The 17,023-nt window shown below is 49.3% G+C and overlaps 1 protein-coding gene across 4 annotated transcripts; it reads left to right on the top strand.

Moving 5' to 3' along the window:
* Positions 1 to 642: 642 nt before the first annotated feature.
* SPNS1 (SPNS lysolipid transporter 1, lysophospholipid) lies at positions 643 to 16,634 on the top strand. 4 transcript variants are annotated; one of them, XM_053265614.1, is made up of 13 exons: positions 643 to 787; positions 1,552 to 1,787; positions 2,004 to 2,069; positions 2,201 to 2,337; positions 3,510 to 3,661; positions 3,940 to 4,006; positions 4,207 to 4,349; positions 6,341 to 6,496; positions 8,874 to 9,063; positions 9,752 to 9,817; positions 11,401 to 11,499; positions 13,091 to 13,262; positions 16,367 to 16,634. In XM_053265614.1, the coding sequence occupies exons 2-13, from the start codon at positions 1,571 to 1,573 to the stop codon at positions 16,459 to 16,461; spliced, it is 1,560 nt and encodes a 519-aa protein (XP_053121589.1). In that variant the 5' UTR covers positions 643 to 787; positions 1,552 to 1,570; the 3' UTR covers positions 16,462 to 16,634. The 4 variants fall into 4 exon arrangements, with proteins under 4 accessions (XP_053121589.1, XP_053121588.1, XP_053121587.1 ...); XM_053265613.1 differs by lacking the exon at positions 643 to 787 and adding an exon at positions 808 to 949; XM_053265612.1 differs by lacking the exon at positions 643 to 787 and adding an exon at positions 872 to 1,027.
* Positions 16,635 to 17,023: the final 389 nt, after the last annotated feature.

Raw genomic sequence — 17,023 nt, forward strand, 5'->3', positions numbered from 1 at the left:
CAATGGCTACTAGTTAGTGGCTTTGGGCTGCCTTCAGCCTCAGAGGCACGATGCTTCTCGATACCACTTGCAGGGAAGCAACAGCAGGAGAGAGGCCATGCACATACCTCTTGCCTGGGGGCTCCCCAGAGGCATCTGACCATAATGCTGGACTAGATGGTCCTTGTGCCTGATCCAGCAGGGCTGTTCTTTTGTCACCTCAACCCCTTTTTGTCTCTTTGGACTCAGGACCTTTGCAAGCAAGTGATCACTTCATGCATCTGAGGAAACGTTTACGTCACAACTAATTTGCTCGTCTTTCAAGGTGGCACTAGATTTGTTGTTGCAGTAAGTGACAATAGCTTCAGTGAGATGACTGAGATTCATTGTTACTTCAGAGGAGAGAGGGCTAACAATACACAACAGCTGTGGTTGCTATGGAGAGGGTTGGATGGTTGCCGTGTGGTTAAACATACTGATTAGCATAGAAATGATATTTCTGGGGTTAAATGTTCCTATAGAGATTTTCTTTTGCCGTATGAAGAACGTGGATACTGGCTGTCGTAGTAATACTAGGGTTGTCGTAAGTGAATGCAGGTGTTCTATGGTTGCCATGGCGAGGAAGAGGCGCGCGCAGTCGGCAAAGCGCGGGTTACCGTGACGCCGCCGCACGAGAGCAGAGAGAAGACGAAGCAGGGAGCGAGCGAGGAGGCGGGCTTCGGGCTGGTAACCACGGCAACCGAGCAAGGCACTCCCTTACTCGAAAGAAAGCGGAGGTCCCATTGGCTGCTCTGAGACCTTGAAAGGAGTAAGGCGGAAGACAACGTTCCTGTGTGGTTCGTCAGGGGGATAGGGGGTGGAGAGGGCGGCAAGGCAATTGGCCGCGTCGCCGTAGCAACCATGGGCGCCGCGCGAGCAGTGGAGGCGGAAAAGGAGAGGAGGAGCCTGGAGGCATCATGTGATGAAAGAGGTTATGAAAAAAGAAAAGGAAGGCGCTCACGTGACTCTGGCCAGCCGCTCCACTCTCTTGGGAGGGGAGAGTGGCCGGGTCGGTTTGTTTTGTGGGGCAGGGAATCTGTGGCTCCCTCCAGGGCCTTGACGATGGGGTTGCTGCTGGTGTTTACTTGGGGTGGGGGCGGGCTAGGGAGGGAGGGGCCAGATAATGAGTCATTTCCTGGGTGAATCTAGGGTTAGCAGAGGAGCTGGGGCGTTTTGGGAACACCCCGTGTTAATTATAGTGTTCTGGTGTTAGTTATAGCCTAGGGAGGAGAGACAGTCCAGTGAAAAGGGGCCTGTCCATTTCCCGTCTGTGTGAGGTGGGTGGGTTGTAATGTAGAGTTAACCCTTCCCCCATCTGCCCTCAGCTTTGTTTATGATAGGGTAGCAATGTGGGCTGAGAGCTTGTTTGGAGGGCCTTTGTTCCCAACCATGTTCCTCTCACCCCAGGCACAATGAGGTTGATAGGACTGCTGTTACATCCAGGGTTCATGTTAAGCATGCTCTTTTCCTCCTTTACTGTTTTCTACAACCTCCTAGAAGATGACTGCTGACCTCTCATGTTTTCCCAATTAGATCCTTCTTGGCCCCGGCCATGGCATCCCAGCGACTCCCATACGCTGATACGGCCCCAATCCTGACCCAACCGGATGACACAGAGGATGAGGAAAAAGAGGGGCTCCCATCGGACCATGAAGGAGTGGTAGACGTGCAGACCATCACGGGGATCTCTCCAACTCATGCTGGCTTCATTGTGGGGGTTCTCTGCTTTGTCAACTTGTTGAACTACATGGACCGCTTCACTGTGGCCGGTAAGCATGTTGGCAGTGGGCTGGGGTAGTCGCTTGAATTTCTGATTTCCCTTCCTAGATGTGGGTGGGGGTGTAATGCTTCAAATAAGAAGTAGTTCTCCCCCCACCCTGCAACTCTTCCACATTTTTGTTAACATCATGGTTGTGGGTTGGGTGGTTCGTTTTGTGTGTGAGGAGTCTTTATCTCTAATACTAACAGCAGCATCCTCTCTGCAGGCGTTCTCCCTGACATTGAACATTTTTTTAACATTGATGACAGTAAATCGGGACTCCTACAGACGGGTAAGGAGTAGGGGATAGACTGGATTTCTCTCTTCCCCATATACTTTGTAAATGCTCTGGGAGCAGAGCTAGCTAGAGTGGGGGGCCACTGAGATGCCTAGATACTCTTAACCATTCTTCTCTCTTGGCAGTTTTTATTTGCAGCTACATGGTGCTAGCGCCAATTTTCGGTTACCTGGGGGATCGCTATAATCGCAAAAACCTGATGTGTGTTGGAATCACATTCTGGTCAATAGTAACTCTGGGGAGCAGCTTCATCGCCAAGGAGGTACTTGTCTGGGGGGTGGGGGAGAGTTGTAGGTAGCTGAGAAGGCTTTGAAGGCCAATTGCCTCCTGCATGTTAGGAAGGGTTCTGGGTTTTCCATTTGAATGTCTTTCCCTTTTCACTCCTCCAACTTGGGTTTGTGGGGCAGAAGAGGTCTCTCGCTACCCTCAGATGAGATTATGGGCACTCTAATCTGGCCTGAAAACTTTCTTTCCACTGCAGCTGTATTTCTGGGAGAGCTTCTGCTCTGTTTAGTTGACCGCTACAAAAAAGTCCACAGAACTGGCTAGTCCTTAAGAACCCTTATGTAAAGGTTTGCTGCCTGATTGCCTGGGGGAGATCGTTCATTGCCACTCAACTGGTTGTCTCTGACTGTTTGCAAACCAGGCTCAGCCTCATGTGCTGAGTACATCTGAACAGCTGTCAAACCTGTTAGATTCCTTCATTATGGTCATTGACCAGTTAACAATAATCATATAGTTCATAGCAAACAAAAAGGAACAACAGCACGGTAAAGATCTCGTCGTATTTTACAGGCTATAAAGAAAAATGTAGCCACACTTAAGGAAATTGAATCCTCATGATCAGACAATAGATATTGCAAATAAAACATGTCAGTATGTCTGGAATAATTTGCTAAAAGAGGAAGAGAATACTGATTCAAATGTCCTTAAAAAATAAACAGTAAAGTAAAACATGCGTAGAGTGGTACCTGTACCACAGGGATATAGCTGAGCTGTATATGTTATTTACTTATATTTCCCATCTAGTACCGCAGTAGGGTATGCATCAAAGCGAACAAGGGTCAATGCTCTCCTAAACTTTGATGATGTTAAGGGATCTAAATAGCTCACAGGTCTCAAAGAAATGAGTTGGACAGAAATACGTCTTTTGGGAGACTGGCTAGATCTAACTGTCCTTCAGCATCCAGTACTTGCTCCTTAAGTGTTCTTTTGGCCTGAGCAGGGCCCTTCTTATTCAAACCTGTTAAATTCTTGAGACTCTCAGCCAAGAAACTGAAATGGCAAGAAGGGGCTAGGAGTACTTGACAAAGAATTCTCAGCACCTGCGTGTGACTAAAACTCCTAGAGCTCTTTAGGGCAAAGTTTCAGACTTGTAGAACAGTTGCATCCTGTGTGTCTTGAAGGGCTTTATTGTTTGTCTGTTTTCTCCAGCGGTTCTGGCTGCTGCTGCTAACACGAGGCCTGGTGGGTGTGGGAGAAGCTAGCTACTCCACCATCGCCCCCACCATTATTGCTGATCTGTTCCTGGGTAACCGACGATCGCGCATGCTCAGCATCTTCTACTTTGCCATACCTGTGGGCAGGTAAATATAGTCTTTGCTCCATGTGGTGGAGTGAGGGGTGTGTTCTGTGACAGGCAGACATGGAGTGTTACAAACTTGGAATGCTCCAGATTACTGGAGCTGCTTGTTTACCGTAAATCAGAAACCAGCTTTATGCAATCAACAAAGCCACCTATGGGTATTCATAACCCACCAAATGATACCAGTGATCAAGATTAAGCAGGCGTTAGTTAACCCTTGCAGAGGTTAGAAAGCCTGCTTGGGCATGGGTCTGACCACTCTCCCTTTCTCCCCTGCAGTGGGCTGGGCTATATTGTGGGGTCAAAAGTGAAAGACGTGGCTGATGACTGGCATTGGGCCTTGCGGGTAAGTAGGGTGGGGGTGTCACTGTGTGTGTGGGTGTTTTGTCACCATGATGATCGCCTAAGTTTTATAGTCCCTCTTTGGGATCCCCTTTTCAAAAAATGGCAGGATCCTCCGCCACCACCCCTGCTGCCATGCACACTGCTCTCTCTTCCAGTGTCTAGGTGCCTCAAACAGGCTGCCTTCTGTATTCTTCACTGCAGGTGACTCCTGGCCTGGGGGTGTTGGCTTTGCTGCTGCTGGTGACTGTGGTGCGTGAGCCACCTCGGGGGGCTCTGGAGACTCACTCAGATGCTCCCCTGAAAAATACGTCCTGGCTAGCTGACCTGAGGGCCCTCAGCCGCAAGTGAGTAGTGTGGGAGAGGCTGAATCTGCTGCCACTATGAATGCATTCTACTCTGAATGGATCTGGAACAGCTTCCTGGCATTTCTTCAGTCCAGAGTGGCTCGAGGGCAACCAGCCACAGTAAGTTTAGGGAGGCTGTGCAGTCTTTGCCGTTGGGCCTTCCAAAGCAAGACTGGACAGGCACCTGTTGGGGGTGCTTTAGGCCAGTGGCTTTCAAACTTTGGGGATCTTCAGTCAAAGGTCAGAAACAGCAGACAGGCTTGTCCACCACTATCATTCCTCCCCCAGGAGCTTTTCTGCTTGGGGCTTTTATTACGCTTAAAAAAAAATTTACATTTTATATCCCGCTTTCCCTCCAAAGAGCCCAGAGCGGTGTACTACATACTTGAGTTTCTCCTCACAACAACCCTGTGAAGTAGGTTAGGCTGGGAGAGAAGTGACTGGCCCAGAGTCACCCAGCAAGTCTCATGGCTGAATGGGGATTTGAACTCGGGTACTGAGACTGTTCATATAGCAAGCAGAATTATTCAGGTTTTATCTGTACGAATGGAGCTTAACTCGGAGTATCTGTGTCCCCAAATAGTTGAACTTGCTAAAATGTTTTCCTGGGTCTTTCTGTGGAGTATGATTCTGATGTGTGGAGAGACCCCACAGATAAAGCAGATCAAGATGAGATGGAGGTGTGGCTCTGCCAAGTTTTTGCTGACATGAGAGCACTCTGGACAGACTAATTTCCTGTGCTCTGGAATCAATTTCTGTTCACTCATTTCTATTTCTTTCTTTAACTCTTAAAATTGTTTTTTTCCTGGAAAGCCTAACATTAAAAAAATAATAATAATTTGCCATGGGTCTTGTGCAAGGCTGCCACATGTCTCTATAGACAGCTATAGAGGCGTGGCATAGTAGTCTACCTGGGTAGATCTGTCCTCCAAGGTGGGCTGACATGCCAAGTCCGGAAAGGAAGGCTGGTCTACCTGCTGTTCCTAATTGGTAGATCAACTCTCCCTGGGGGGGTGGGGGTGGGGAATGCCATTTTGAGGCCTGTTTTCCCAGGAAAACAGGCCTCAAAATGGTGCACAAATCACCCAAATCTTCTCCACCCTGAATTTGGCCCTGTTTTGAGGGAGATATGATTCGAGGTTGAATTTGTGAATCTCCTCCGATTCAACTTAAATTGATTCAATGGCGAATTGAATTGCACGGCCCTACTGTCCAGGCACGTCACAGACCTCTGCTGTCCTTGCCACTTGGGGCTTGTGTGATGCCAGTTAGCCACCCCGACCTAGAATATCCTTTCGTGGCCCAGTGATGTGCTTTAAGGGCTGTTTACACATGGGTGTGTATGGTGGCTGGCAGCTGACTGTGTTTGAGCAGTTGAAAAGCTCTACATGTGAGGTGATAGGAAAGTTCAATTAGTGGTGGATCTGTGACAGCTCAGTTGCCTGTGCAAGTCATCACTTGATATTGCACTCATTGCTGGAGGAGGGTACAAATGTAAAAATGAATCCTGGGACTAGGCATCTAGAAATCCACTTGCCAGGGGCGAGCACTCCCAGTCCTCTGACGAGGAGGGCACCCAACACCACATAGATCTTCTCTCCCAGAGGTCTTGTTTCCACTGCCATTTTCAGATTATGGTCTAAATTGTGAACTGCGCAGGGACTTGCTTATGGGATGGTATAAACATGTGTTGGATGAATGAAAGGTAAGAAACAGCAGGAATCCTTTCTAAGCAGTAGGAGAAGGCTCTCACTATTACTTACCATTTGTGAATCCAATGACAGAAGACTCCTAAACCCTCTGCCTGTGTGTCCGAAAAGGATATGAGAGAAGAGATGGGAGGGGATTGGTGACGATCACAAATAATGGCCGGCTAATTAGCAAATCCTAAATCCCTGCCTGAGTGGTGGTTCTTTGAACTGAAAACTGATTGCAGTATGCTTTAGAGCGAATGTGCACACTCACATGTGCTCTTCCTCCTTTATTGCCAGTCGCAGCTTTGTGCTGTCGTCGTTGGGCTTCACAGCTGTGGCCTTCGTCACGGGCTCCTTGGCTCTGTGGGCACCAGCATTCCTGTACCGCTCACGCTTGGCCACTGGCAGCACCCAGCCTTGCTCCACAGAGGTTGCTTGCAAGAACACTGATAGGTGAGTTAGCAGTCAGGATGGTGGGGGCAAGGGGGCCTTGATCATGACTCCTGACTTTGGTCCCTCTTGAGGAACATTGGGTGGGTTCAGGTGTCACACTGAACTTGGTTTTAGTAAACCAAGTTGCTTTGATTGTCCTAACCCTGGTTTATTTTGGGGCACCATATCTAGAACTGAACCCTAGGTTTGACGTTGACTTGCCAACCTCAGTTAAGCTTAACCGTAGTTCTGTGTGATGTCTGAGCCCGTGCATTGACTCTGTAGTGGAGGTTCTGCTCCACCGTCTCTCTCTTGACACTTGTCTTCCTCCTCTCCGAACTGGCTGAGCTGCAGATTGGGATGTTGCCTCTGCATTGAATTCATTAGGTAGCCATGGGCAAGCCACTGTTCCAGCCTCAGCCTCCCATCTGCAGTATGCAGATGAACATATGTGACCCAACTTACATACGAATGTTTATATTAGTGATGTGCACGGAACCACGGAGCTGCGGTCCGGCACCGGGGTGGGGGTTCATTTTAAGGGTGGGGGGAGGGTGTACGTACCCCTCCCGCCGCTTTTCCCCCTCTGGTGCGCCTTTTTTAGTTAGCAATTGGGGAGGCAGGATACCTCCCTGCCGCCCCTTCCCCCACTCGGCTGCAAAAAGCTTCAGGAAGCCTTTTGCGCATGCGCACGTCACGCGCGTCACGTCTCCGTGATGTGCGTGTGTGTGTGTGGCCTCACGCACATTGTGCGCACGCGCAAAAGGCTTCCTGAAGCCTTTTGCAGCCGAGCGGGGGAAGGGGCGGCAGGGAGGAATCCTGCTGCCCCAATTGCTAACTAAAAAAGGCGCGCCAGAGGGGGAAAAGTGGTGGGAGGGGTAAGTACACCCTCCCCCCTGCCCTTAAAGGAACCCCCACCCCAGTCCAGCCGAACCCTGAACCTCCCATGTCCGGACCGGTGCGGAGGCCTGTGCACATCACTAATGTATATACCACTTTTCAACGAACAGTTCCCAAAGCAGTTTAAACAGAAGTAAATAAAATTGCTCTCTGTCCCCAGAAGGCTCACAATAATAAAAAACGAAAACATATAACACCATCAACAGCCACTGGAGTGATGCTGTGCTGTGCTGGGGGTGGATGCGGCCAGTTGCTCTCCCACTGCTGAATAAAGAAAACCACCACTGGCCTCTTTGCTCAGTTAGCAGGGGATTGTTGTAAGGTCAGAGGTTTTCAGCTAGGGACTTGAACCCCTGAGGGTACTTTCGAAGCCTTGTAGAGGATAGACAGAACCTCTCATCTCCTTGACTCACTTGCATACTATTTCATTGGCTCCCTCTCCAGGAGGAGAGAGGAGTGTCAGGCAGCACCCTCCCCTACATGCGACTGGCTGGCTTCTGTGCTCAGTCTCAGCCCACGGCCCTTCCCTCAGCCTAACTGGCGGGCTCTGCTGCAAGGGGGCAACACTGACTGATGCTCAGTGTTGGCCTTGCCCTTGCTGTGGAGCCTGTCAGGCTGAGGGAAGGGGTGGGCTGGGCCTGAGCACAGAAGCCAGCCAGTTGCATGGAAGGAGAGAGCAATGGGGTGGGTCAGGGGTTTGCTGTGGAGCCCACAGCACAAGGCATGGGGGGAGCAAATTGGACAGGTACAGTATAGAGTGAGAGTGAGAGTGAGAGTGAGGTGAGTGAGTGAGGTGAGTGAGTGAGTGAGTGAGTGAGTGTGTGTGTGTGTGTGCGCGTGTTCATTTTCTTATTAATCTCCAGGACAGTCTCACTTGTATTTTATTTCCCACCAACCTCGGCAAGATTTGCTTCTTGGGGGTCACAATTCTTGGTTGCTTATATGGGCTATCTTGAGTCAGTGTTCCCTCTAACAGTGATTCCCAGATGTTGTTGACTACAGCTCCTAGAATCCCCAACATCTGGGGATCCCTGTTAGAGGGAACACTGCCTTGAGTTGAAACTTTGAGCTGGTCTGTGGGAGGAGAGCTGGGCTTGGGGCAGCAAGTATGCATTGCCCCCTTTGCTAAGCAGGGTCTGCCCTGGTTTGCCTTTGAATGGGAGACTATATGTGTCGGCACTGTAAGATATTCCCCTTAGAGAAGGGCTGCTCTGGGAAGAGCCTCTGCATCCTTGCATGCAGAAAGTTCCCAGTTCCCTCCTGGGCATCTCCTGTCTTTAGCTTTGGAGAAGCTGCTGCCAGTCTATATAGCAAGTATTGAGCTAGATGGACAAATGGTCTGACTCGGTATATGGCAGCTTCCTATGTAAGGGGTACATGTTTTTTTTTTAAAGGTTGAAAACTTACTTATAAAGGAATACAAGATATTTTACATGCAGTGCTTTGGACACCATAAAGCATTATATAAATCAAATGTATAACGTTTTTCTCTCTGCAGCCTCATCTTTGGTGCTGTCACTTGTGTGACTGGCGTGTTGGGCGTCAGCACTGGGGTGGAGGTTTCCCGGCGCTTGCACCGCACCAATCCCCGAGCTGACCCCCTTGTGTGTGCAGCTGGACTGATTGGCTCTGCCCCCTTCCTGTTCCTGGCAGTGGTGAGCGCTCAGGGGAGCATCGTCGCCACTTATGTGAGTTTACCTCTTGCTTTGAACCAGGCCTTGGCCTTGGTGCTTCCAACTTTGATGTGGCATAGAGGTACCTTCTGCTATAACCTGTATTTTCAACAGAAGCAAAGCCCTGCTGGATCAGGACAAAGGCCCACCCAGCATCCTGCTTCATGCAAAGGCCAACCAGGTGTACCTGGGAAGCCTGCAAGGGGGCAAAGAGGGCAGTGTGCCCTCCCATTGCTGCTCCCTAGCCCCTGCTGTTCAGGGGCATGCCCCCCTCTGATCCTGATGGAAATATACAGATAGAAACATAGGAAACTGCCATATACTGAGTCAGACCCTTGGTCTAACTAGCTCAGTATTGTCTTCACAGACTGGCAGCGACTTCTCCAAGGTTGCAGGCAGGCATCTCTCTCAGCCCTATCTTGGAGAAGCCAGAGATGGCCAGGCTAGTAGCCATTGAGAGCCCTGTCCTCCATGAATCTATCTATTATCTTTTAAAACCCACCCAGGTGACCATCACCACATCCAGTGGCAGCAAATGCCATAGTTTTGAACTACACATTTTGTAAAGAAGCTCTTCTTCTTTGTCTGCCCTGAATCTCCCAGCATTTAGCTTCAGTGAATGATTTTGTGTTCTTGTAGCCTGCTCTGGAACTCTTTAGGAAAAGAGCTATAGAAAATAATCTTTCTTTTCTCATCCCCGTAGGTGTTCATCTTCATTGGCGAGACCCTCCTTTCCCTCAACTGGGCCATAGTGGCCGATATGCTTCTGGTGAGAATGTAGGGAAGGGGGAATATTTAAATTTGCAGTCCGATCCGCCTCCCCCCTCACTCCGCTGTTGGTGACCAGGGAGCATCAGCTTTGAGTAGTTGATGCCCTCTTCTTGTCTCAAATGAGTTTACAGCTGTCTGTTACATCGTTCAGTGACATTTAGGTAGAAGCGTGTGCATTTGGATGGGTGACCATGTGTGAGCAGCGTCTGTTGTGAGATATCGCCCTTAAGGGCTGTAGCTCAGTGGGAGAGCATCGGCTTTTCATGCCGCAGGTCCCTGGTTCGCTCCCTGGCAACTCCAGGTAGGACTGGGGGAAGACCCCTGTCTAAAATCCTGGAGAGCTGCAGCTAGTTGGTGTGTAGACACTACTGAGCTAGGTTCACTAGTGGCCTGAGTTGGTAGAACCTTTCAGAAAACAACTGGTCCAAAATATATTTATACTTCTCTTTATATTTATATAGTATTTTATTATATCAGTCCCAAGAAATAAATGGACTCGATCATATGAGTGTCTGTTTATTCACTGGGATCTATGATACAAGGTTTGTATTGTATATTTGACTAGTTTTCTTGGGGGTTCTTTGTCGATTGTTACTTTACTTTTGGTGCACCCTACAAGGTTTTTGGTTTTTCGACTGAGTCAGCTCCCTGTGTTCACATTTGAACAGAGATTAATATAATGCTGCCCTGAAGCCTTTACATGTCATTGGGTAAGCCAGTGTTTCTCCAGTCTCTTCCCATCTGCAGTTGTAAGAAGATTGTGTTGGCAATGCAGTAGGTCACAAAAGTACTTGTAGTACTGACAGACGTTTGAGAGAGAATCGGGTTTCTTGGATGCAGCAAATGCAACAGAGTCCTATAGCACTTTAAGCACAAGCATGGGGTTCCCAGCAGGGGGCACTAATACCCCTAGGGTGCTCGTGGGGGCACTCAGCGCCTGCCTGCCTCCTTCCCTGTGGCCGCGCTATTTGTGTCCCATCTGAGCATTGCCAGCTTGAAGCCGACTCATTCTCAGTAACATGTCTGCTGCAGATGGGGGAGGGAGGTGAGTGAAGTTCCCTCCCCTGCTCCTGATTGGCTGGCTGTGTGCTGAAGCTCAGCATACCCTTCCCCTCTGCCTGACTGGCTTCAGAAAATTAGCATTGGTTACTCCTATGGAAATTGATAGGACGTCCCATTGATTTCCATGGGAGTATCATGAATAATTTATTCTGGATGTAACCCAGTGACCGGAGTAGCCTGTCTTATAATAGTAACATTTAAATTTGTGCTCACACACAGTCTCTGGGGTACCTGAGCTGAATGGGAACTCCTTCACTAGCGGATGTGTTGTAGTGGAAGGTTTAATCAGATGCATGAAGTGTTGTCTTTCTCTGACTCTCTCTCTTACATTCCCCCACAACACCGCCCCCCCACCATATATACAGACATGGACAAAAAGGGGTGGCCATGTTGTTACCAAGGGAGGTCAGAGGGCCCAGCTAGGCAAGGGGGGGCCGGGGGCATTCCATTATGGTGAAGCTGTGCACTAAGGGTCATCCAGTAGAGGGCGCTAGTAAGCCATCTTTCTTCTCTCTCCAGTACGTTGTCATCCCCACCCGCAGATCCACAGCTGAAGCCGTCCAGATCCTGCTGTCCCATCTCCTGGGTGATGCCGGGAGCCCTTACCTCATTGGCCTGGTAGGTGCTGAGGCTGGTGCATCGGGGCTTAGGATGTGGTTGTGGAGAGACCGTGGGCCTGCCTTGCAAATCTGGCCTTCCCACTCACTCCACCATTCAGACAGCCCCACTTTCCTGTGCCACTACTGGGACTTCCTTAGCAGTTGGGACAGGCCTTGCTGGCTAATGCAGCTACATTTCTGTGCCTGTCAAAGGTGGGAGAGGCGGCCAGTATAATCGTGTACTATCTGGGCTCCAGGAAGGCTCCCTGTAGTATTGTACAGGAGCAGTTCCTTAATGAGGTGGGGGTGAGGTCATGGCCTCAGGCAGCAGCTGTGGGCATCCTGCCCTGCCACAGCCACCACCCTATCGCCCCACTGCCGTCGCCCTTCCTCCTTGCTGCTGGCACCACGGCTCGCTCTTTCTCCCTCTCTCCTCTGCTCCCCTGCCCAGCACATGCTGCCACTGTGCTGCTCCTTCAACAGCAACTAGTAGTTTTGTCTCTTCCCTGGTGAGAAAGGGGTGGAGACCAGTGCCGTGCTGGGGACAGACTCTCTGGCTAGCAGGGGCAGACAGCATGGGGAGGGGAGGAGCGGTGGTCTTGCCTCAGGTGCTAGCCAGTGTGAATCCCCAGGACATTGGTCCTGAGGAGAGCTGGTCTTGTGGTAGCGAGCGTGGCTTGTCCCCTTAGCTAAGCAGGGTCCGTCCTGGTTGCGTATAAATGGGAGACTAGAAGTGTGAGCCCTGGAAGAGATTCCCCTCAGGGGATGGAGCCACCGCTCTGGGAAGAGCATCTAGGTTCCAAGTTCCCTCCCTGGCAGCATCTCCAAGATAGGGCTGAGAGAGAGTCCTGCCTGCAACCTTGGAGAAGCCGCTGCCGGTCTGTGAAGACTATACTGCGTTAGATAGACCAATGGTCTCACTCAGTGTAAGGCAGCTTCCTATGTCAGCCAGTGAGGCTCTGTTCCAGGTGCCGCCATCTTGAGAGTTGAGATGAGGTTCTGCCAGGAACAGAGCCCTTTGGGTTGTGGCTGTGTTGCTGTGGGATGCTCTGTCCCAAGAAGGCTAATTTTCCTCATTGGTCCGTTTCCTTAAATGTGTAAAAACCTATTCTTTCCTCTGCCAAGAATGCATCTGGAAGTCTTTCTTTTTTTCCTGTCACACCGACATTTTAAACTGCTTTATGTTCTGTTACAGTGTGTTCTACAATGTTTCAACTTGTGGTGTTATCTGTGAACCACTTCAAATGCTTTTTTAAAGACTCTATGGTCATAAGCAAACACATAACATCAGCATCTTCCTTCGCCCCCCCCCCCCCGCTTTTCTGGCCTGTGCTGCACTGTTGCTTTAAACTGGCATAAAGGGCTTAGAGAGACAGTGATACTAAGCCAGCAGCTCTCTTTTCAATACAGGACAGAGACAGTGTGTTGGGGCAGTTACTGCTACTCATGGTTTAGCCTCTCATTATTATCCTTACCACCCCAAGGTGTACCTAACCAAGTGGCACAAAATGCCTTCCAATTCTGAGAGTTTCCTACTGACTGTACCACTGCCGTTGCCTTCTGGCTGCTGCCTAATAGCTTGTGTGTCCTTTTGCCTGCCCCTGCCCCAGATCAGCGACCGAATCCAGCGTGATCGCCCCCCGTCGTTCCTGTCACAGTTCCGAAGCCTTGAATATGCACTGATGCTCTGCGCCTTTGTGGGAGTTATCGGAGGTGGCTTCTTCCTGGCCACAGCCTGCTTCATCGAGGCAGACCGTAAGCGCACAGAGCTGTATGCACAAGGTAAACCATCTCTCTCCCCCCCACCCATCCCCCAGCCATGTGGAGCTGAGATGTCAAGTGCAGGGTTCCTGGCTTCAAGTGGCCACAAGTCTCTTAAGAGGATCTGCACCAGATATGCACCCCAGACTTGTGGCTTTGGCAGACTACCCAAGAAAGTCTTGGGTTATTCGGTAGTGATTGTATGCCATCGGGAACAGGAGGTGTAGCTATAATTCAACAAGGGGGGGGGGCGGAATGTCTCTGGGCCCTTAAAATTAGTCCCTTGGTATATGGAAGAACTACAGGGGCTGAAGTGGCAAGGTAGATGGCTCGAGCGCAAGTGGAGAAAGACTCAGCTCGCGTCCGACAGATTACAAAACAGAGCGCATTTGAAGATCTATGCTCTGGCAATACGTGCAGCAAAGGAACAGTTCCTTTTTGCCCACTTTGCTTCTGCAAACTCACAACCAGTTGTCTAGGGTTGTGAGAGGGCTAGTACATGCCCCTCCTCCCCTGAATGAGTATTTGGATCCATCAGTTACCCATTGTGACACTTTTAATGAGTGTTTTGGAGATAAATGCTTGTTAAGATCATTAATGAGGTGATCTTGGGCAATTATAGGCCTCTTTCCAAACTCCCATGGTTGGGCAAGCTGATCAAGAGGGTGGCGGTGTCTCGGCTCCAAGCTGTCTTGGAGGAAGTGGATTATCTGTTCCCATTTCAGACTGGCTTTCAGACAGGCTATGGGGTTGAGATGGCCTTGGTCAGCCTGTTGGATGCTCTCCAGTTAGCAATTGACAGGGGAAGTATGACTGTTGATCCTTTTGGATCTCTTGGCAGCTTTTGATACCATCGACCACAGGATCCTTCTGGGGCACCTGAAAGGGTTGGGAGTGGCACGGCTTTGCAGTGGTTCCGCTCCTACCTCTTGGGTAGGTTCCAGAGGATGTTGCTTGGAGGCTGTTGCTCTTCAAAAGCAAGTCCTGCAAGGTTCCATACTGTCTCCAATGCTTTTTAACATCTACATGAAACCGCTGGGAGAGATAATCAGGGGATTTGGTGCATAGTGTTATCAGTATGCTGTTGACACCCAAATCTAGTTCTCCATGTCAGCTTCATCAGGAAATGGCCTAACTTCCCTAAATGCCTGCCTACAGACAGTAATGGGCTGGATGAGGAAAAAACAAACTGAGGCTGAATCCAAGCAAGATGGAGATAGTCATTGTGGGAAGTTGAGACTTATTTTTATTTTATTTATTTTACATTTTATATCCCGCTCTCTTTCCAAGGAGCCCAGAGCGGTGTACTACATACTTAGGTTTCTCCTCACAACAACCCTGTGAAGTAGGTTAGGCTGAGAATGAAGTGACTGGCCCAGAGTCACCCAGCTAGTAGGTGACTCTGGGAAGTGGTTTAGATCTGCCTGTTCTGGATGGGGTTGCACTCCTCCAGAAAGAGTAGGTATGGAGTCTGGGAGTACTTCTGGACCCAAACCTCTCCCTGATTTCTCAGGTTGAGGCAATGGCCAGGAGTGCTTTCTACCAGCTTTGGCTAATTCTCCAGACCGGTCCATTTTGGGAGATAAACAACTTTAAAACATTAGTGCGTATGCTGGTAACATCCGGGCTTGACTACTGCAATGTGCTCCATGTTGAGCTGCCTTTGTATGCAGTTTGGAAACTGCAGTTAGTACAGAATGCAGCAGCCAGGTTGGTCTCCGGGGCAGCCCAAAGAGATCATATTACACTCATTTTAAAAGAACTACACTGGCTGCCAATAAGTTTCTGGGCAAAATACAAAGTGCTGATTATTGCCAATAAAAACCCTAAACGGCTTGGGCCTGAGGTACTTAAGAGAATGTCTTCATCAGCCCCACCGCCTATTAAGATCATCTGGAAAGGTCCAGTTGCAGTTGCCACCAGCTTGATTGGGGGCGACTTGAAACCGGGCCTTTTGTAGAGTTGTCCTGGGACTCTGGAATGCACTTCCTAACGAAATTAGTTTCTCCTTCTCTGAATATTTTTAAGAGGGACCTAAAAGAATACCTGTTTAGTCAGGCTTTTAGTCCAAAGTCTTAAAGCTTTGATTTTAGCATTTTTATTGTATTTTAAATTGTTTTAATTCTGTTAATGTGTTAATGGTTTTTACTACAACGACAAATATTTATATACCGCTCTTCAACAAAATTCTCAAAGCGGTTTACATAGAAAAATAAATCCATAAGTAAGATGGTCGCCTGTCTCCAAAGGGCTCACAATCTAAAAAGAAACATAAGGTAGACACCAGAAACAGTCACTGGAGGGATGCTGTGCGGAGGCTGGATAGGGCCAGTTGCTCTCCCCCTGCTAAGTATAAGAGAATCACCACTTTGAAAAGTGTCTCTTTGCTCAGTTAGCAGGGGAACCTTTTAGATTGTGAACCGTCCAGGGACTTTTTTGTATGGGGCAGTATATAAATGTACTTACTAAATAATAAAGACCAGCTCTTCAGCCCAGCTTTTAATAGTATTTAAGTAATTTTAATAGTTTTTAAAATGAGCTTTATATTAATATTATAAATGGTTTTGTTTTAAATTGTGAACCACCTTGAGCCATTTTTCAGTGGGCGGTATACAAATGAAATAAATACAGAGTCAGACCATTGATCCATCTAAGTTGGCATTGCCTGCACAAAACTGGCAGCAACTCTCCAGTGGCAGGAGTTTCTCCCAAGCCTACCTGGAGGTGCTTCCAGGGAGTGAACCTAGGACCCTTCTGCATGCAAGCAGATGCTCTACCACTGATCTATGGCGCCATCCCCAGGGGAATATCTTCCAGCAGATGGCACTCACATGTAGTCACCCATCCCAATGCAAACCAGGGTAAACCTTGCTTAGCAAAGGGGATAATTGCCACTCTCTACCACAAGACCAGCCCTCCACCCCCAAGGAGGTGACTAAAGGGGGTGGTACCCATCCCCCCCCCTGAACGTAGCTCTGTAAGGAGTCGGGGTGGGGAGTGCAGCCACCTGTGGTGTACAGTAAGCCCCACTGGAGAGGCTTACTGGTGATCAGCCAACTCCTTTCCTTTGCCTCATGGCTGGCACCCCTGTATTCAGACCCTGACACACCCCTTTTCTTCCCCAGGACAGCTGCCCGAATCACCGGAGGGCGAAGATCGCATTGTTGTTCCTCAGCGCGGCCGATCAACAAAAGTCCCCATCTCCAGTGTCCTGATCTGAAGCCTGAAGCCTGAAACCTTTATCCTCCAGTCTGGGAAAGGGGCGTGTGGGCTCTGTTCTCAGCTGCTACAGCAGGGACTCTCTGAATGGACCCAGGCGGGCTTGTGGACAGCTGGGGAAAGTCGGACTCTCAGTGTATGCCGAGTTTTTATAAAGCACAAACTTTATCCAGAGTCATGTAGTGGTTTTTAGCCTATTTTGTGAAGTGAAGAAGGCTTGAGAGAGGAGGAGAGCGCGTCTGTGTCCTTGCACTAACTTCTCTGTGTTAAGAGTAATACAAACCAAGTTCACTACATGAGAGGGGTCCAACTGAGCAAATCTGTGCAATAAACACAGACTGCCATTGGGGGGAGCCACAATCAAATTTTGCCACTTCAATCACAATCTCCCCATCAGGACCAATGGGGAAACTCAAAAATATAAACAGCTCCCAAATGGCTGGGCAGAACGCTCTGAAATTTCACAAGTTCCCTCCCTGGAATCTCCAAGATGGGGCTGGGAGAGACTCCTGCTTGCAACCTTGTAGAAGTTGCTGCCAGTCTGTGTAAACGATACTGAGCTA

Source organism: Hemicordylus capensis, chromosome 6 (assembly GCF_027244095.1).
Source record: "Hemicordylus capensis ecotype Gifberg chromosome 6, rHemCap1.1.pri, whole genome shotgun sequence".
NCBI lineage: Eukaryota > Metazoa > Chordata > Lepidosauria > Squamata > Cordylidae > Hemicordylus > Hemicordylus capensis.

Coding starts and splice junctions, on each gene's coding strand:
- SPNS1 (XM_053265614.1), top strand. CDS start 1,571: ATGGCATCCCAGCGACTCCCATACGCTGATACGGCCCCAATCCTGACC. Junction 11,500..13,090: donor GCCCTTACCTCATTGGCCTG/GTAGGTGCTGAG, acceptor CCCCTGCCCCAG/ATCAGCGACCGAATCCAGCG. Junction 13,263..16,366: donor CACAGAGCTGTATGCACAAG/GTAAACCATCTC, acceptor TTTCTTCCCCAG/GACAGCTGCCCGAATCACCG.